Below are 20,213 nucleotides of genomic sequence, written 5' to 3' on the forward strand. Positions count from 1 at the left end.
CAAAATATTCCTTTATTCCAAAAATACTTTTGATCTAAAACTAAAATTTTCTCCCTTAATATCAAATATTAAAATATATTTATTTATTTTTTCTTTTATATCATTTCTCTCTCATCATATTTTCTCTCTCATCATTTTATCACACACTTTCTCTCTCCTATCACACTCTTTCTCTTTTTTTCTCATTACACTTTCTCTCTCATTATACTTTCTCTCTCCTCAATCTCTTCCATACTCTCTTCCTTCTTTTTTTCTCATCATACTTTCTCTCTCTTCAATCTCTCCCATCACACTCCCTTTTCTCTTTTTTTCTCATTACACTTTCTCCCTCATCACACTTTCTCTCTCCTCTATCTCTCTTGTCACACTCCCTCTTTTTTTCCTCAACACACTTTCTCTCTCATCATACTTTCTCCCTCATCATACTTTCTCTCTCCTCAATCTCTCTTGTCACACTCCCTCTTTTTTTCCTCAACACACTTTCTCTCATCATACTTTCTCCCTCATCATACTTTCTCTCTCGTCAATCTCTCCCACACACTCAATATTCTCTTTTTTTTCATCACTTTCTCTCTCATCATATTTTATCTCTCGACATACTTTCTCTCTCATCACACTCTCTCACCTCATTTTTTCTCATTACATTTTCTCTCTCTTCATCCTCTCCCATCGTACTTTCTCTCAGATCATATTTTCTCTCTCATCTTCTCTCATCATGCTCTCTCCTATCACACTCTTTTCTCATTTTCTTTCATCACATTTTCTCTCTCTTTATTTTTCACATCATATTTTTTCTTTCTTCATTCTTTCTCATCACACTTTCTCTTTCATTATACTTTTTCTCTTATCATTCTCTTTCATCATATTTTTCTCTCACATTTATCTTTCTCTCACATCTAATTTTTTTCTCTTATTTTTCTTTAAGGGTAAAAAAGGAAATTTTGATTTATTCCGATAGAAAATATGCAACTAACCAAATATTATTTTTAAGAGTGATATTCATACTCATACTCATTCTCATTCCACAATACAATGATTCTCATTCCGATTCCTATTCCTAGGAAAGAACCAAACATCCCTTAAAATGAGTTACCTCTCACTGTAAAAGGAAACTTCTTCGATAAGGGGTAATCAATAAATATCATGTTACTAAATAAATATTAATGTGATTTTAGCCTCTTTTAAATTTTTGATATAGTTCAATGTGTTGATGCTTATTGTCATAATCAATGATACGTTTTCAAAAATCTTAATCTTTTTGGACAGTTGGTCCAAAACCAACTGTACACATGTTGTTTTCAAAAATTTCAAAATCTGAGTGGACAGTTGGTTTTTTGTCCATAAACAATATGGTTGCCTTTTTTTTCTTCCCCTTTGTTTTTCACGATCGAGACAACCATTGAATCGGCAAAGCTATCGTATAGTGGTGACGGCAGAGCACGAACTGGGTTTACAGTGGGCCACACAGGTGCCTTACATCAGCCGTGGGGCCCTCTGTGTGTCCCCGGACGCATTGAGAAATCAGCTTGCGCGAGAAGTCTCGCTGGACGCGGAGTGGCAGATCGGATATTTAATGCAACTTTCAGGGGCTAACTTCGAGCCAACTCCGCCGGATCTTTAACCTGCAACCGACTTCTCTCACTGTCCTTTTCGGAACTCGTTGCGCTCCGTGACCGCCTCCCGGATAAAGCATCGCAGGTCGCCGTCGAGAAGAATCTGGTACGAGCAGGCGATTCATTTCATCAGGCGTCCTCCCGATCGACGATGGCTTCCTCCATTATCTTCGATCTTGCTCGCTCCGCCGACGTTCCTTCCTGCAGGTGCCGCGATGAAGCCCGATCGCTGTGATTCTAAGCCCCATTCGTCCACCGGAAGCCAGATCCTCCGCTTGGAGGTTCGTAACTTCCTCCCTCGCGTTCGCTCCTCCTTGCCCTCGTTAACTGCCGCTGCGTCGCCCACGATGGCGGGGATCAAACCTGAGTGCACGCTCAAGATCGTGAAAGGAGAGTTCGGGTACGTCCTCGAGGACGTACCGCACCTCACCGATTACCTCCCCGATCTCCCTGTGAGTCAACTTTTTTATTAATTTTTTTAACCTAGCGGATTTGTCGATGCTAGCTTTTGTCGGATTGCATGAGGAAACTGAAAGTGATGAGAGAACAAATAGGAGTCCGGGATCGTTACAAGTTAAGCGTGTTATGGCTTGATCTTTCTGAGATCTTAGTTCCAGATTCGTGCATGAAGATCTATTGAGACAGGGTAGTATACTAAGAAAGATTTTACCTTAAGTCTTGAATAGGGTAACTAAAAAAAATCTTTGCATCAGTTGTCCTATCCATTCCCTAAATTTTACATTTATGAATAGTACTTCTCCAAATTTAGGAAATGAATTTTATTCCCTAAGTAGGGAAGTTGATATATGATGCAATGAAAAGTGGATATCCAAATTTAATAAAGTAATGTTTTTACTCTAAATCATGCATTTTAGATTGGGAACTAATGTGAATGCTCTAAACGAGAGCTTTTGCTTAAATTAACTTGGCTCATCATTTTTAATATTGGACAAATCGTGTGGAAGGGAAGAAGAAGAAAATGTTTTGGGATCGTAGCAGCATCGTAGTTTTGAATGTTTATGTATGCAAGGAAAAATCTTGATACTCACTTGTGCCCAACTTCGTCCAACAACAACAACGATAGGGGGTCGGCTATAAGACTCCTTTTACGCCGTTGAGCTATATCTTTTACTATATCATCATCTATACTTAAATAAATTTTATCTTGTTTTATTATTGCTAACCAATTCTTTTTTGGTCTTCCTTTAACTCATTTGATATGTGTGTTTGCCATAGTTTTACATCGTCTAACTAATTTATTAGTCGTCTAAGTACATGCCCGTATCATCTAAAACATGTCTCTCAAAGTTTTTCTTCAATAGATGTAACTCTTTTATTCTGTTCATTCTCGTATGTTCACACATACACCTTAACATCTTCATCTCTGCAACTCTCATCTTCTACTTATGTGCTCGAGTCATAGCCCAACATTCAACTATATATAACATACCAGGTCTAACTACAATTTTGTAGAATTTTTCTTTAAGTTTTAGAGGTATTTTACGATCACATAAAATACCCGACGCTCTCCTCCATTTCAACCATTCTACTTGTATGTAATGTAAGACATCTCTCAATCCCTCCATCATTTTGCAAAAATAATCCTAAATATCTAAAACTCTTAGTTCCGGACAACTTGTCATATTCTATCTTAACAATCGTCTAATTATGTTTAATATTGCTAAATTTAAATTTTATATATTCTGCCTTTATTATACAGTATACTAAGCCTAAAACTTTTTCCTTCTAGTGTTTCCTGCCAAGATTCTAGTTAGTATTTACTCTTTCACGTGTTTCATCTACCAAAACAATATTATCTGTAAACAACATGCACCATAGTATTGTGTCTTAAAATGTGTGCAGTGAGTTCATCCATAATTAGTATAAAAAGATAGGGATTAGAGTTGATCTTTGATGTAACCCTATATTTATTGGAAATGTTTCAGTTACTCCACGTCTTTACTCTAGTCGTTATATTTTCATACATATCATTAATTGGTTCAATATATTACGCTAACACCTCTATTTTATAGAATTCTCCATATAATTTCTCTTAGAATTCTATCATAAGCTTTTTCTAAATCAATGAATACCATGTGTAGATCTTGTTTTGCTCCCGATATTTTTTAATTAATTGTCTAGGAAGATATATAGCTTATATTATCGACCTTCCCGGCATGAACCCAAATTGATTTTCGATCACTGTGGTCTCCTTCCTTAATCTTTTTTATATTACTTTTTTCAAAAGTTTCATGGTATGGCTCATTAGTTTAATACCCTTATAGCTTGTATAATTTTGTATGTCTGTCTTATTCTTATATAAGGGAACTAGAATACTTACCTTTCATTGATCAAACATTTTTTTCGTTTTCAATATCATGTTAAATAATTTTATAAGTCATTCAGTACCTTATTTTCCTAGACACTTTCATACCTCTATCGGAATATCATTTGGTCTAACGGCTTTTTCATTATGCATCCCATTTACAGCTTTTCTACTTCTAAAGTTTGAATTCTACAATAAAAATTTAAATTTCTATACTCATTTGACCTACTTAAATTACCTAAGTTAAGTTGGTTACCTAAACCTTTATTAAAAAGTTGATGAAAATACATCTTCCACTACTCTTTTATTTTTCATCGTTAGTACCTTATTACATTCATCTTTAATATATTTTATTTGGATAAAATCTCTTGTTTTCCTTTCTCTCATTTTAACTATTCTATAAATGTCTCTTTCCCTTTCTTTTGTATCTAATTTTTGATATAATCATTCAAAAGTTTTATTCTTTGGTTCATTCACTACTCTTTTAGCTTCTTTCTTAGTTATTGTATATTTTAAAGTTTTCCTCGTTCTTACAAATATATAATTCCTTATAAGCTATTTATTTTTCCTTCACTTTTTCTTGTATTTTCTCATTCAACCATCAAGATTCCTTATTTAGTGGTGCATATCTCTTTGACTCATCGAGTACACTCTTAGTTATTATTTTCAACTTTGATACAATCTTATCTCATGTCGTATTAGAGTCACTTTATTTTTCATCTAATACTTGTACTCCTACCTTCTTCAAAAATATATTTTGTTTTCCATCCTTTAACTTCTACTACTTAATTCTAGGAGTTGTATATTTTTTTTCTATTGATACTATATTTTAGGTGTATATCTAATACTATTAACCTATGTTGGATAATTAAGTTTTATCCCGGGATGACCTTGTCATCTTTACAAATCTTTCTATCATTCTTCCTAACCATAAGAAAGTCAATTTGCGATTTATTATTTCCACTTTTAAGTGTGACTAAGTGTTCTTCTCTTTTCTTAAAAAACGTATTAGCTAATATAATATTATATGCTATCGTAAAATCTAATATAGTTTTCCCTTCCTCATTTCTCGTTCCAAACCCATAGCCTCCATGTATTCTCTTATATTTCTCATTTTTCACTCTGATATGCCCATTTATATCACTTCATATTAAAATCATTTCATTTGACGGAATGTTTTGTAACATTTTATCTAAGTCGTCCCGAAACTTTGATTTGGTAGCTTCATTTAATCCTACTTGCGGTGCATATACGCTAATTATGTTCATAGTTTCTTTTGCCACTATTATCTTAAGGGCTATAATTCTATTTCCTTTTTTTAACTACTCTTTAACGAATTATCTACAATAATACTCACTCCATTTCTTACTTTACTCTTTCCTGTGTTCCATAACTTAAAACTCGAGTTCTTTATCAGTTTTACCTTCTCGCTTATCTATTTTATCTCTTGTACACATAAAATACTAATTCTTCTCTTAATCATCGTATCCACTACCTCCATTGATTTACAGTGATGATTTCTATGTTCTATGTTCCAAATCTTAGATTATTAGTTTTTCTATATATTTATTTTTATCCAGCATATGGTGTGAGAACTCTTGCCTATTTAACACTACACCCAAGTTTTCATGGAAATGTAGCGGTCTTTGTCGATACATTACAGTCGGACCCTGCAACGTGAACTCTTGCATATTTAGCACTACACTCAAGTTCTGGAGATATAGCGATCTTTGCTGAGACGTTATAGTCAAACTCTGCAACGCGTTCCTTCCAAGGAACAACCTAGTATTAGCACAATAGTTTAATGGATCCATTAATTGAATATTTGACATAGTTTTAACACTGGCCGACAATCTAATGCAACCCTCCCTTTATCCTGGTTTGGGATCGACCATGGCTAATTCGTCACGGGTGGAGTTGTAGCCCAACTTCGTCCACTGAAACTAATTCATGTGTTATTTTAATTGATGTGACACAGTTAAATGTTTCATTTATTTTGTTTTTCAGAAGCATCAGAGCACTTTGTTTTGAACACTTGTACTCCTTTTGGGTTTATGTTACTAGTAGTATTATTCCATTTTTAGTACTCTGGATCTACGAACACTTGTATTTGACTTTTCAAAGACAACTTAGATAATCACTGCTTGTGAACTGTGCGTCTTTGAAATAAATTTGAAGTGCTGTGATCACTCTTCTGATGCAGACATACTCTAATCCACTCCAAGACAACCCAGCTTACTCAGTTGTCAAGTATGTTCTTACACCCAATCTCGGAATACATTAGATGTGTTATTGGCAAACAATGATTTTTCATTTATAGCATACTACTACTCTATACATTAATTCTAAATATTTCCTTCACAGGCAGTACTTTGTTGATCATGATGATACTGTTCCCAAGAAGGTAAGAAGTTTATTGTTATGACATACTTTGGAGTCTGTTTTAAATTTTTAGCCGCAAAGATGTCTTTGATTGTTTATATGGGATATAGTAAATTAAAATTTGAGCATGTAGGTTGTTGTTCAAAAAGAGAGCCCAAGGGGAATCCACTTTCGACGTGCTGGGCCACGTCAAAGGGTATGTTGTGCAGTACATTGCTGAATACATTAATCATATTTATATGATCATTCTAACTTTTATGTAATCTTCGAGATTTATTCAGGTTTACTTTGAGTCGGATGATGTGCTTGCATGCATTGTAACATGTGGTGGTCTCTGCCCAGGACTTAACACAGTGATTCGGGAAATAGTGTGTGGATTGTCCTATATGTATGGCGTTAACCATATTCTTGGTATTGAGGTCAGGACTAATTGTTGTATTACAAAGTGCTTTCTTCCTTGGGTATTTGCATAATTCTCTATTTATTTCATAATTATGATGTACTTAGCCACATTAGTTTGATTCATTGAGTTGTAGGATGCTTTGTTAAAAAAAAAAAAAAATCTGCTGATGTGACAGATTGTAGATCTAGGTCTAAGAGAGCTGGATCTATAATCGTTTGATCATTCTGGTGTTTTGCTAACATAGTATTTATCCATTGTAAACCTAAACTTTAAGCCTCAAAATCAACCTACTTTTGTTTCTTGCCTAGAACTTTTTTTTTCCAATTCCTCATCCACTATGCCTGTCATACCCTTATCTACTTGAGCTGGTTCCCTTGGTCTATTATGGGAACTTAATAAACTATTCAGGCAACCTTTAGATGTAGTCTAAAATGTTGTTTCTGCGGTGGGAGATTTATGTCCAATCTACATTATAGTATAGAATTACCTACAATTTTTTACCCTTAATGTCATGGGACAAAATTTCTGAGCCTCACAAATCAGGGTATCTGTATGGGTGTTCTAATGCACATGTAATGTTCAGTGTATAAATATGAATTATCATGTGTTAAAAAAATGTATGTTTTGGGATATGAACCTTTTAACTAGACATTGTTAGAAAAGTAATAAGTTAGCTGTAACTTCACACACTTAATTTCTGTTCAGTGTAGGCTGATATACTTAATTCTAAAGAGGCTTATGTAAGTGTTTGTTCAAATAGTGTAAGATCACATATCTAATTCTAGGTAGTTGTGTTGATTTATTAGATGTTGCTTTGGTTTAGTCAAGAATCCATGGATAAAGTTAACTAGGCAGTACTACAATATCTAGTTCCAAATTAGCATGGAGTTCGAAATGTTAATAATTGAATGGCATGGATCCATATAATATTTTCTCTCGAGGATTTAGTTTCTAGAGTATTTGTAACTTTTTGTGTTAAATTTTATTGACATTACAGGGTGGATACAGAGGATTCTATGCTCGTAATACCATACAATTGTCACCAAAGAGTGTGAATGATATCCATAAACGTGGTGGTACAATCCTAGGTACATCACGAGGAGGTCATGATACCTCAAAGATAGTTGATAACATTCAAGATCGTGGAATAAATCAAGTAGAATTTGAACTCTTCATTTGGTTTTTGTTTATTTGATGCTGGGTTATAACATGATAGATATTGAGATTGATTCACTTACAAATATTCATTATTCAGGTCTATATCATAGGAGGAGATGGAACTCAGAAGGGAGCAGCTGCTATTTTTGAGGTAATCAAGTAGTCAAACTGTTATATCTAGATTGTTCTATCTTAAATTCATGTGTAGATATGCCGTAATTCCAATTTTACAATGTCAATATTTTTCTTAAAAAACATCTGCCATAGAAAATTTTCCATTTATCATATCATGAAGAATTTATTTTACATCATGTGTTTGTGTTGTTGTTGACATCATTTTGATGATGAACTTTATTTTCCCTTTGTAATCTTCTTTAGGTGAGTGACAACTAATACATTTGACTTCCAATATTAATTTTTTTTCTCTCTCAATTATGTATTAGGGGATTGTAGTTTCTAGTTTTCTAATATTAGAATAGGATGAACTGATCGATAAATTTCTCAATATTAATTGTAGGAAATTCGGAGACGATGTCTCAAAGTTTCTGTTGTTGGAATCCCCAAGACAATAGATAATGACATAGCGGTATCAGTTTTTCTCGTTTTCTCTTTCTTTCCACCTATTCTTTGATATTTTACTATGCCTAAAAACTATTATCCAGTTCATCATTACATTTTGTGGTGTAACTCTGATTCAGATTATTGACAAGTCCTTTGGTTTTGATACTGCCGTCGAAGAGGCCCAGCGTGCGATTAATGCTGCACATGTAGAGGCTGAGAGTGGTGAGAATGGCATCGGAGTTGTGAAACTAATGGGTCGTTATAGTGGTAAAACTCCTTCATCTCCATAAATACTGTCTCATGGTGATCAGTGATATCTCTTTCTCAAACTGTGTACTCCAAAATCAGGCGACTAACCAAAAAATAAACATTGTGGATATTTTTATTTTAAGTATTTAATAATATACTTGGACGTTTATTAGTGCTTTGATATCTGACCAACATCATTGCATGTCCACAAGCTGTATGAATTATAATAAATCATGTAAAGTCAGATGGGATATGATTTTTCACTGTCCCAATGCTAGCAAATTTTTTCGGGTATGAAAAATAAATACTTGATCTAATTCAATATTATGCATTTGAAGTTCTTAAGATATAGATATGCAGAGCAATTTTGGAGTAAGATTATGTAATTTCGACCTTCTAAGCTAAGAACCTCTAATGGTGCAGGGTTCATAGCTATGTATGCGACACTTGCAAGCCGAGATGTGGTTAGTGATATTGTTATTCCTTGATTTGCATGTAATAAATAGATCCTTGTAACAACTGGCTGAGACATTTGGTTTAGTAATTTACCAAATGAATTACTGAAAAATGGTATTCTTCTCTGTGGATCAATATTGTTGTTTTGTTCTTTTTCTCCTCCCACTTAGGATTGTTGCTTGATCCCGGAATCCCCCTTTTATCTGGAAGGAAAAGGTGGTCTTTTTGAATATATAGAGAAGACCCTTAAAGAAAATGGACATATGGTCATAGTTGTTGCTGAGGGAGCTGGACAAGATCTTATTGCTGAAAGCATGAAATCAATGGAGCATGAAGATGCCTCTGGGAACAAACTGCTTCTCGATGTTGGTCTATGGTTGTCTCAGAGGATAAAGGTGCGTTACAAATTCAAATCACAACCACTTCCTATCTACCGTATGTTCTGTCTGGAGACATGTCCATTCTATGTTCATCATGTGCTTGATATGCATATCTATCAACATTTTAAAAATGTCTTAGTAGGTTTCGAATTGTCCATGATGTACTCGTATCTTCGTATGTGCTACTGATAAACTTCTAATCAATCTTGATGAAGATCAAAATATCCACTGGGCTTAAAACAATTGTTCACATTTTGCTGCTGCATGATGCAGGATTACTTTGCGAGAAGACAAAGGATGGTGATAAATCTTAAATATATAGGTATTTGACCAAATTTCATTCAATCATGCATCTAATTTTGTTAACTGGAGGTGTAAAAGATTGTCTTTGGGGATGCAGATCCAACATACATGATTCGGGCAATTCCAAGCAATGCTTCTGACAATGTTTACTGCACACTTCTGGCACAAAGTGCAGTACATGGGGCAATGGCTGGGTACACAGGTTTCACTGTTGGGCTAGTTAATGGCAGGCACACTTACATACCATTTGAGGTAAGTTCTATATATGTTTTTTTAAGCGAACAGTGCTAAGCATTGAGCCAATATACAATCACATGAAAACAACTTATTAGCTGGAACTGTCTTTGATTAAATTTCCTATCGACTCGATTGTGTAGTTGAAATTTCATTATATATCAGTTCTCACAGACATTTTCCTTTATTGTGTTGACACAATTATCCGGTTAGTTATATTGTCATTTGACACGATGGTCAACTCTAGTTGTCTTAACAAGCTAGAATTCACGGAACCTTTATGAACGTTTACTTCAATTATCAAATTACATTATGATATGAATACCCCTAATACATGATTGAATTAGGGTGGTTTAATTGTTTAAACATCTTATACTGATATCTGAGATGCTACTATTTACTAGCTGATGTACAAATCTTTGTTTATCGCAGAGGGTGACAGAACAAGGAAATAAGGTGATCATTACTGACAGAATGTGGGCAAGGCTGCTTTCTTCAACCAATCAACCAAGTTTTCTGAGTTCAAAAGACGTCGAGGAAGCAGATTCGGCCGACGACTTACAGAAACTGACAGTGGACAAGACAGAAAGCTTGGGAAATGGTTCTCCTATTGAAAATGCGATATAATGTGGAAGATGAGGCAGCATCATCTTTCTTCCCTAATAAATCAAATATGATATGGGACAAGTAACCGGACCAAATTATTTAACCAAGGGACAAGGATAATCTGGTAGCTACACTGCATTTTGAATGATCACTATCGTAATAATTTATACAGTTTGTTGGCGAACGTATTCGGTGAGTGTTTTTTGGTTGGTTAAATTTAATGTGTTGCCAGTAATATTTCTAATTATTTTTTATATGCTTCAAAAGACTAAAAATTTGGATAAGGGTTGAAGGTTTTAATTCAAAAAGGGCAACTTCTATAAGCTTTCTTTTACGTTCTTAGAAAGAATGAGGGTTGTTTTGAGTAAAATTCCTTTGATCGAGAGGTGAAAATTTACCCCATTATCTCTTATACAATCAGTGAATTAATTCAATCCTGTCCGTATCTCACCATCAATCGTTTATTCTCATCCTCACCATTTGAGTCAATGGCTGACCCAACAAAATCAAGTTGTAAAACTCACCTGCATCGACCGAAATGTGATACAAAACATGACCAACATGAGTCTCTTGACGAAGTATTGGAGGCTAATAATGATTCTAACAAAAAACATAAACTGCACAGCACAGCAGACATGAGTACGATGACAACTGGCATCCAAAATAGAAGTAAATGTTCACCAAGTTTGATCTTTTGGAAGGGAAAGGGACACTAGTAGTGCCATTGTTTCAAAATTTAACCATGTCAAGTAACCTCGCTATTGAAGGTATTGGCTCTTGAAGTATAGAGCAAGGAGGGTCTCAGCAAATCACTGTAGGTATTCAAAGTCATCAGTTATCCCAACCTGCAATTTTGAGCCAAACACTCAGAATCCAAAATAAGACGTCCCTAGAAGCAAACATTGCAGAGGATAATGTTACAATATCAATGTCGTAAAAGATGACACCTTTAGAAAGCATGTTAAATGAAAACACAGATATTGGCTTGTTTGTGAATAAGTCTTGTGTTACATTAAGATTTTTATCATGTTAATTCAAATGCACTGTAAAGAAGAAGAGGGTTTTCTATCCCACTACAAAAATTGTTATTTTACAGCCTAAAATGATTGATGTCCAAGTCATCAAGTAGACCTCTTCGGACTTGCACATACCTTATATGAAGAGGAGTCATGTGATTTAGGACCACCCTCTTGGGCACACTTTCGGCCTGGTGGTTGAGAGAATCAAGATGACAAGGAGAACTTGCTTAAAGGTCTCAAATTGAATGCAATGTGAGTGTGACTAGACAACAGAGCTCTTTCACCAAACAAGACAGCGAATGCAATTGACAAAAATGCGCATGATATTTAGCAATGACCAATAGCCCGTGTTACTTCATGAAAGAATTCTTATAATATACCTCCTTGTACATGTGTTCAAGCTGTTCTTTTGCTTGTGGGAAGTTGGTTGAACACCATTGTTGTAAGGTAAATATGTTGTCTGATTAAATATGAGACAAAAATAATAAGTTTCATAAAGAATTCATGCTCTTCTGAACAGAAATTTGATGGCTAGGGACATACCTGTCCATCTATTAGCTGCTGTATGTGCAACCTCAGTTGCATCTTCTGTTATGTCACCAAAAAAGCATAGGAAAACTGATGATAAAGTTTTGTTGTCGAACTATATGCATACAGAAAGGCTGCAAAGAAGATGAAAGAACTTTTTAATACAAAGCAAGGCTAAAATTCTTACTCATTTTTTGCAACGCAGCTGGATCATTATCTGCATAACAGGCTAATTCTTCCTGCAATGAAAATACCAACTCAAGAGCCAAGGAAAATGGTCATCAAAACACAGTAAAAACTATGGTAGTTACCTTTAGCTTCTTATGCTGTAACTCAACAGCCTTGAGCTCTTCTAATGCTGCCTCTCTCTCATCCTACATATGAGTGATGCCAAATGAAAAATGAACAAGTTCTGTCAAAGCTATTTATGGATATAACAGGATAACAGAAGATCAGAACCCTGTAATCAACTCACAGACTCCTCCCTGCCTTTTTTTAAGTTGTCCCTTTGTCCAGTAAGTTCAGACAAGCGCTTTCTACACTTTCCAAGCTCAGATTCTAGTTTGGTTCGTGTGTTTATCAACTGTTTCAAATCTCCTTAGTGGATAAGTGTTTGGATAATCAGTATCATTGGTCGGTAACATTTCTAAAGGCCAGCAGTTGATACCTGATTACCAGCAGAACTAGGCAGACTCCAAAAGTATACCTGGAAAGACCATAAGAAAATCATAACCATTACTATTCAAGAAGAAAAGCTTAAAAGAAGCAACAAGCGACAACAGATGTCGATGATCAACTTCTTTTGTGTTGCAAGCTCTTTTCAAGGGAAGGATTCCTTCCATGTTTACCCAGAAATCTAATTTTACAATGGCTGTCTAGCATGTTTCTGTTTCTTAAAACCAACTATTTGTTATTTAATTGCATTAAAACAAATAAACATGACCATTTTAGGTGAACATTGTAATATCAATTTCCTTTTTTTGCCAAAGAAAGGCTTGCCCATATGTATTAATAAAATTATAGCAAAACAATAATAGTTACATGGTGAGGTAAGAAGATGTGTATAGAAGTGTGAAGTGAGAAAGGGTCTGTCCCTGAACTGAAGCACAAAAAAACCGAAGGCTCATATTTAAATGACTTTGGAAAGACATTCAAGATTAGTCAAGGACTAACACTGCAAAATCCTACAGTTGTGCTTACGCCCAATCACCCCCACCATTTATCTCTTTCTGAAAAATTTGCATTCATGAGCTTGAGATCTGCTAAGGAGTTTTCCTACAAGAAAGGAGCCACGAAGTTTGTGTGGACCATTTATCTCTTCGGTCAAGGAACTACGCTCACTTCATAAAGACCTTTCATATTCTCCATGCACTAGTTTCTTTTGATAGTTAGGGCATTGAAAAGACCAAGTCGTGAAGTCTCATACTCCTACATCATCAACGGCCCACCCTATGTGGTAGGTATTTTGCCAATGATCTTCCTCAAAACATATGTTGCATTTTCAGGAACTTTCTTCCAGCATCATATCATGGCAGTCTATCAGGCAAATATGCTTGTGTACTAGCATATCCTTTTTGGGGCAGCCGGCTCACAATGAGTAGTTGGTCGAAGTAAAACCTCCTTAATGGAGGCAGTCATCAAAAATGTTCCAGGTTTTGTATTAGAGGGCACAACTTTCCTCCAACCCCGACTTGATAGGCACCATGTCCTCTCCATACTTTGCTTGTAGAATGCAGTGATTAGTTAGCAATGAATTGTGAGAGTGGATCCCAAGATTGCTCATGCTGACATCCTTTAAAATTCCAGCTACTTACATTGGGCCACCTAGTGTGAAAGGATAGATGCATCGCACACTTCAGTGTAGTCTTTAGTTAGTGCCAATGACATGGGGAGCAAAGATGCCAAACACTTGATTATTGGAATCTGTTTTCCACCATAACATCTGTGTTAATATTTAGTACTCTTAGACAATAAAAAAACGAGGATAATATTGAGGGGCTCATGTTGAAACTTATACCTTCCAAGCACATTTTAGAAAATTATATTACTCAGCATCTTCATGTACAATTTATCTTGCACGAATAAATGGGTAAAGTCTCCCCCACTCAAGTTTTTTTTTAGAATTAGCTCTCACCTAGATATCAACCAGGATAAGAATGTGAGGAACTTTGGCTAGGTGAACGGTGAGACTGGACGCACAGCTATTTTGAAGCATAAATAGCTACTAATCACATCTGAGCCTCTCCTAGGAGAAAGACAGTCCCTATAGCTCAAGAAAGGTAATTCACCTGTAATAACTTGTACAAAGTCAATCATGTATTTGAATTTTAATTATCAGGAAATAGTTGATTCAAATAGTTGGCTACTTATTGAGTGCAATATGGATTTGTTACATATAATACATGCATAAACAACAACCAACAATCAAACCTTATCCCACTAGGTGGGGACAGCTATAATACATGCATAAAAATAAAATAAAAATAATTTTCATTAAATTATGAGAAATGAACTCACGGAAGTGCCTATTTTGTCCTTCATAACAAGATCATCATCCACTAAGCTTTGCAAAACATCCTTCACTGACTGACTTATGACACCTTTCTTTGGGCCCAACTTCTCAAGCTCTTTAAGCTAAAAAATTAAAACATAAGATAGTATGGTCACTAATAATTGTTTCTAATGATGATTGATATAAGTAATTCTGCGATAGTGTTTAAACACGAGCATATAAACAACAAAGATTAGCAACAGTAGCTAATTGGTGCAGAACTTTAAATGATGTAACAGTGAGTTTGGATAAGATAGGATAAATTATTGGATGGTACTTCTGGAATATTAGCCTAAAATGGTCCCATAAGGACTATCCATAAGAAAATTCTTCCACTAATAGTTCTGTCCTGTAGAACACCTTTTTCAACCAAATAAGGTCACTGGTCATTGTTCCAGTTAGCAATTTGGGATACCTTTGGATATTATCTCATGAGATATGAAAGCTGCACAAGTGAATTCATGGATCACCAATGGTATGAGCCTTTATTCTTGCCCTCCCTATGTATCAATCATCTTGTACTTATTTCTTACACACAGTATATCCTGCCTCCTCTACACAATCAATGACTTCAACACTAAAATCATACCAACTAGTTGATTGTCTTGTCCTCATCCATTACTCGAGAAAAATTCTTAAATGGAATTTGAGTTTCAAGATAATCACTATTGGCCTCAATGAAGATCTTTCTTTAGAGCCTTTGACTCTCTCTCAGTATTAATTTCATTACCTGTTGTTTATTTGATAATCTGATTTCTTTCATATTTCACTCATGAGTGTATCATTATTATTCATATTAGTTGTAACTTGTAAGAAGGATTGCATAGATTTACAAATGACATTTAACAGAATATTTAATATCCATAAGTTTTAGTGCATCAATGCTACCTCTAACAACACTATTAGTAAAAACAACGTAATAACTGGTGTAACTACTCAAATAATAGAAATAACACTATCTGAATGAAAAGTAGAACTGATTGTTTGCTTAAAAACTAGTAGATAAATATTCATTTAGTACATGAGCTTACACTATGGACCAAATTTATCAATACTGTACCAAAAAGTAATGTATCAAACAAAACAATGATTGAGATCTAGGATTAATTTTGACTTATGAACTAGAAAGCTTACAAGGAAGAAGTCTTGGGACTCATAAAAGATTTGGAGAATCTGCTCACGCTTCTCCTCCAAAGAAAGTCCTCTTTTCTTTGACTGGAAAAATATATACAACAAAAAGTACACTAATACATCTTTTACAAGGAAAGCAACTGCTCAGTCAAATTTGAAGAATGAAAGCAAATGCAACTTCATAGACAATTAGATAGTTAAGAATAGTTGTTACTACAAAACTAAGGACTCACCACTTTGCCTACTACAGGGCATTAGCACAGAGTCATCATTTCTCATACTAAATGTAGTAAAGGCTTCAAGCATGAAATAACTACTTGACAAATAAATCAACAGCCTAATCTATTTCATTCTGAATCCAAGTAAACTGCAAGCAACCATTATCGCTTTAAACAGCAACAGAGTAAGAAGAATGAGCTCATCTATTTTCATACTAGAGAATAATCAAATTATATTTAAAGAATATTAGGCATAATTTGCATAACTTCTTCTAGAAGTGCATCCCGGTTACTAACTATCAGCATGCTCCTGGTGAATAAAATTTAGCAGTCTAAATTGTTAGACGAAGAGGAAGAAGAAGACATGAGACAGCAGCCTCATGGAATGATTAAACAAGCAGCGCCATAAACTCCCAACCAGAAGCAGTTCCAAAATCTAGTTTCCCGAAACCCATAAATTCCATAATCCACAGTAAATCACCACCTAAATTTCCCCCTCGTTTAATTTAAAAAAAAAAAGTTTTATCACTTAAAGATATGCAATCTCCAGATCTTTTAGCCTCTTCCTGGCTCCGCAAGGAAGGAAGAAGGCTCATCGAGTTCTACTCCACACAAGACGATCAACCGCATTAATACGAAAGAGACATGAGAACTAGGTCATCGTCGGAACGCATATACAAACCTTAATAGGTGAAAGAACAATTCCGGAATCGACGAGAATGAAAGACAAGCGATCAGATGGAGGAAGGGAACGTACCATCCGAAGATCCGACTGCGAGGGCGGCGAGACGATGGAGAAATCACATCGAGCGGGGCGGTTTGATCCGGCGACATCATTTTACTTTGTAGGAGGAAAAAAATGCAAAATGGCCCCTGGAACTTTAAAAAAATATTATCATCCTTTATCACGAAAGAATAATACTATTTTAACGATGTTGAAAAATGATGCTGCCCAGAATCGAACTGGGGACCTTTAGTGTGTAAGACTAACGTGATAACCACTACACCACAGCATCAGAAACACGGGAAAAGAGTAAATAATTGTACTGTTTATGAGGAAAAATTTGCAAAATGCCCCAGGTACTTTAAAAAAATATTATCACGCTGTTGAAAAAATGATGCTGCCCAGGATCGAACTGGGGACCTTTAGTGTGTAAGACTAACGTGATAACCACTACACCACAGCATCAGACACGCAGGAAAGGAGTAAATTAATATTTTAAGGTGAAATAGAGACTGTTTGTTGTAACCTTTGATTGAAACAATGTGGAAGTAGAAATCCATCCCTAAACAATCGACTTGTAGCTTTACGATTCCATTCAATTATAATTTGAATAAAAGAAGAGGAGTTTAGGTGCTCCGACATTGCAAAAATCTAATTTAACATTGTTCAAAAATGTTGTTCCTATCGTATAGCTTAAGATGCCTTTGGTCCTCATCCTCCGCGCTTAATCTCAAATCTACATATTTGTAACATCGCCTCAATCTCAAACAATTTGTTTACGGATTTATGCACTAACATCGAATACACATCCAACTAACTTACATAAGGCAAGACGTAAAGTAGCTCTATAGATGGTGGCTTGAACTTACTTACAAAAGCTTAAATAATGATAGCAAATGATCTAGTACTAAAATGGCTAGACCAATTCGAAGTTTGCACATGTCCAAACAAAAGAGTAGAAGTAGGGACCAACTCGACTCGTTAGAGATCGTCCGATGCATGACAAGGCGTTCTTGAGGACTCGAGTCGTTAACCATTTTAGGCACTAGAGACCTCTCTTTCTCCTTGGCTCACCAACCCCGCAAACACCCGCCAACCCTAGACCTACCAATTGGTCATGCACAAGCTCCATAGCTCACCTTGTATTCAATTGAACCATTAGCACTTGGGGTAAATTAAGCTCAACACAATTCACTTTGCCATAATAAGCTTAAAGCTTTGTAGCAATGCATCGGCCTTTTTTCTAGGTTGCACACTTAATGAAAGAAACAACTTTGTTTTTTATATACCAGATATCTAGATCTTACAATCTGATTAATCTCAACTTCACCCAGAATTCAATCGTAGTACATCTAAATATGATAAACTAATTAATGAACAAGAAACCTAAACAAATACATATTCGCTTGAATGAACTTATTTGGAAGAGTTTAAGAACCAAATTGAATCACACAAATTGTTTGAAGATACATTTAATTAAGATTCAAATGATGTGATTAAGCATGCAATTAGCTTTAGAGGTGGATTAGATGACGTAGTCTGACCATATATTGTGGTCATAGTCCAGCATCTGGTGACCTTCGTGCGCCGGCGGACTGTCATCGCCGTTGATCAGCCTCGCCGGGTTCCCTACCGCGGTGGCCCTCGCAGGCACGTCCATGAGCACCACCGCGCTGGCCCCGACCTTGGCCCCCTCCCCGACCGTCACGTTCCCCAGTACGGTCGCCCCCGCGCCGATGAGCACGCCGTCGCCGACCTTAGGGCACCGGTCGCAGGCCGCCTTCCCGGTGCCGCCGAGGGTCACGTGGTGGAGTATCGACACGTGGTTCCCGATGACGGCCGTCTCGGAGACGACGATCCCGGTGGCGTGGTCGAGCAGGACGCCGCGCCCGACGCGGGCCGCGGGGTGGATGTCGACGCCGAAGACGTCGGCGACGCGGGACTGGAGGACGAGCGCGAGCGGGCGGCGGCCGACGGCCCAGAGGAGGTGGGCGGCGCGGTGGGCCTGCAGGGCGAGGAATCCCTTGTAGTAGAGGAGGCAGTGGGAGAAGGAGCGGCAGGCGGGGTCTCGGCGTCGGGCGGCGAGGAGGTCGTCGACGGCTGCAGAGAGAAGCGGCGGCGCGGAGGAGAAGGCCCAGACGAAGAGGTCGTAGAGAAGCGCGGAGAGGAGGGTCGGGGAGCCAAGGAGGTTGGCGAGGTGGAAGGAGAGGCAACGAACGAGGGAGGAATGCGAGAGGACGGTGGCATAGAGGAAGCTTGCCAGCGCCGGCTCCTCTTCCGCCACTCGCCGCGTTTCCGCCTTTATCTGCAACCAGACCCAACCGTCCTCCCCCTCCGACTCCGGCGGTAGGAACGTCTGCATCGATGCGTTCGCATAAGCGTCTTCCGTAGCTTCCGTCGCTGGATCAGCGATCTCCTGACTCGCCGCCGCCATCGATCGCTCGCTCAACTGGTGTTGGCTCATAAAGAAAGAGGTGGAGGTTGTTGTGTATTTTGTTAAGCGGTTGTGTATTCGGGTTTTTACCCAATTTCCTTATTTACTTAAAAAAACACCTTAATTTTGAAACTACCAAAAACAAACATATTAAAAATAATATTATTTTCTTTCATTCCTTCCGTTAACCTCCTAAATGACTAAATCTCATGTTCTTTTCAATATATAAACTTGATATTGAAAAATATATGGTCCAATCAAATTTAATATGAGTATGATATTTTCCATATCAAGTCCCACATGTATAATATAAAAAAATATTAGGCCTAGTATAAATTTGATATTTGGACTGGGCCTATTCCAGAGTAGACTTGATATGAAAAAATATCAAATCAACGATGGATATGATATGAGATCATATTAGGCTCAATAATAAACCTGATATAGGAATATATCATGCCTTTTTTAATCTTGCGGAGAGAAAAAATAAATTGGAAAACGGTGAAGAAATTGACAGAAGGGATAGGAAAAGCATAATATTAATTTTAATATTTTTTTTATCATTTTAAAATTAATGTGCTCTTTTATGTAAATAAAGAAACATTCTTTTTAAGTAAAAAACCTTGATGTATTTGTTAAAAATCCAAATCCGAACGTATAAACTAAAAACCCACTAAAATATTTAATAATTTTATTATATTTTAAAATAGATAAAAAAAATACAAACTTTTATTATTCTTTAAAATTTCAGTTTAATTTTTTAGATACATGTATTTAGTTTTATTAATAAAATTTGTTTGGAATAATAAGTTGTGTTATTAATTAATGTTTAGAAAAGATAGAATTTTTTTACAATAGAATAAATAATTCGAGAGTTAATATAATTTTAATTTTCACATACATTTTGCTGGCACATATTTGATAAATAACTTAGCGT

General features: G+C 36.2%; 3 protein-coding genes and 2 non-coding genes across 7 annotated transcripts; 1 reads left to right on the forward strand and 4 right to left on the reverse strand.

Annotated features, from left to right (window-relative positions):
- Positions 1–1,621: 1,621 nt before the first annotated feature.
- LOC122045260 (ATP-dependent 6-phosphofructokinase 6-like) lies at positions 1,622–10,918 on the forward strand. The gene is made up of 14 exons (XM_042605398.1): positions 1,622–2,065; positions 6,143–6,189; positions 6,304–6,343; positions 6,455–6,517; positions 6,603–6,740; positions 7,722–7,880; positions 7,980–8,033; positions 8,400–8,468; positions 8,581–8,710; positions 9,116–9,156; positions 9,319–9,543; positions 9,802–9,850; positions 9,929–10,083; positions 10,498–10,918. The coding sequence occupies exons 1-14, from the start codon at positions 1,829–1,831 to the stop codon at positions 10,690–10,692; spliced, it is 1,602 nt and encodes a 533-aa protein (XP_042461332.1). The 5' UTR covers positions 1,622–1,828; the 3' UTR covers positions 10,693–10,918.
- A 389-nt stretch (positions 10,919–11,307) lies between these two features.
- Positions 11,308–16,975, reverse strand: LOC122045262 (meiotic nuclear division protein 1 homolog). Of its 3 annotated transcripts, none has more exons than XM_042605400.1 (10): positions 16,876–16,975; positions 15,904–15,984; positions 14,736–14,852; positions 12,886–12,924; positions 12,694–12,801; positions 12,530–12,592; positions 12,406–12,457; positions 12,234–12,278; positions 12,071–12,150; positions 11,308–11,516 (listed from the first exon to the last, which is right to left on the reverse strand). In XM_042605400.1, exons 1-10 carry the CDS (start codon positions 16,876–16,878, stop codon positions 11,481–11,483), a joined length of 624 nt encoding a protein of 207 aa, XP_042461334.1. In that variant the 5' UTR covers positions 16,879–16,975; the 3' UTR covers positions 11,308–11,480. The 3 variants fall into 3 exon arrangements, with proteins under 3 accessions (XP_042461334.1, XP_042461333.1, XP_042461335.1); XM_042605399.1 differs by having other exon boundaries at positions 12,234–12,308; XM_042605401.1 differs by lacking the exon at positions 14,736–14,852 and having other exon boundaries at positions 12,234–12,308.
- Positions 16,976–17,061: 86 nt separating this feature from the next.
- On the reverse strand, positions 17,062–17,134 carry TRNAV-UAC. Its single transcript has one exon. It is a non-coding gene; the product is annotated as a tRNA-Val (tRNA).
- Positions 17,135–17,234: 100 nt separating this feature from the next.
- On the reverse strand, positions 17,235–17,307 carry TRNAV-UAC. Its single transcript has one exon. It is a non-coding gene; the product is annotated as a tRNA-Val (tRNA).
- An 878-nt stretch (positions 17,308–18,185) lies between these two features.
- On the reverse strand, positions 18,186–19,298 carry LOC122048983 (probable serine acetyltransferase 5). The gene has a single exon (XM_042610489.1). The coding sequence runs from the start codon at positions 19,274–19,276 to the stop codon at positions 18,368–18,370; it is 909 nt and encodes a 302-aa protein (XP_042466423.1). The 5' UTR covers positions 19,277–19,298; the 3' UTR covers positions 18,186–18,367.
- Between the last annotated feature and the right edge of the window lie 915 nt (positions 19,299–20,213).

Source organism: Zingiber officinale, chromosome 2B (assembly GCF_018446385.1).
Source record: "Zingiber officinale cultivar Zhangliang chromosome 2B, Zo_v1.1, whole genome shotgun sequence".
NCBI lineage: Eukaryota > Viridiplantae > Streptophyta > Magnoliopsida > Zingiberales > Zingiberaceae > Zingiber > Zingiber officinale.

Coding starts and splice junctions, on each gene's coding strand:
- LOC122048983 (XM_042610489.1), bottom strand. CDS start 19,276: ATGGCGGCGGCGAGTCAGGAGATCGCTGATCCAGCGACGGAAGCTACG.
- LOC122045262 (XM_042605399.1), bottom strand. Junction 12,925..14,735: donor AGGACAAAATAGGCACTTCC/GTGAGTTCATTT, acceptor TGGTCTTTCCAG/GTATACTTTTGGAGTCTGCC. Junction 12,593..12,693: donor AAAAAGGCAGGGAGGAGTCT/GTGAGTTGATTA, acceptor ACTCATATGTAG/GATGAGAGAGAGGCAGCATT.
- LOC122045260 (XM_042605398.1), top strand. CDS start 1,829: ATGAAGCCCGATCGCTGTGATTCTAAGCCCCATTCGTCCACCGGAAGC. Junction 6,344..6,454: donor ATGATACTGTTCCCAAGAAG/GTAAGAAGTTTA, acceptor TTGAGCATGTAG/GTTGTTGTTCAAAAAGAGAG. Junction 9,851..9,928: donor GATAAATCTTAAATATATAG/GTATTTGACCAA, acceptor TTGGGGATGCAG/ATCCAACATACATGATTCGG.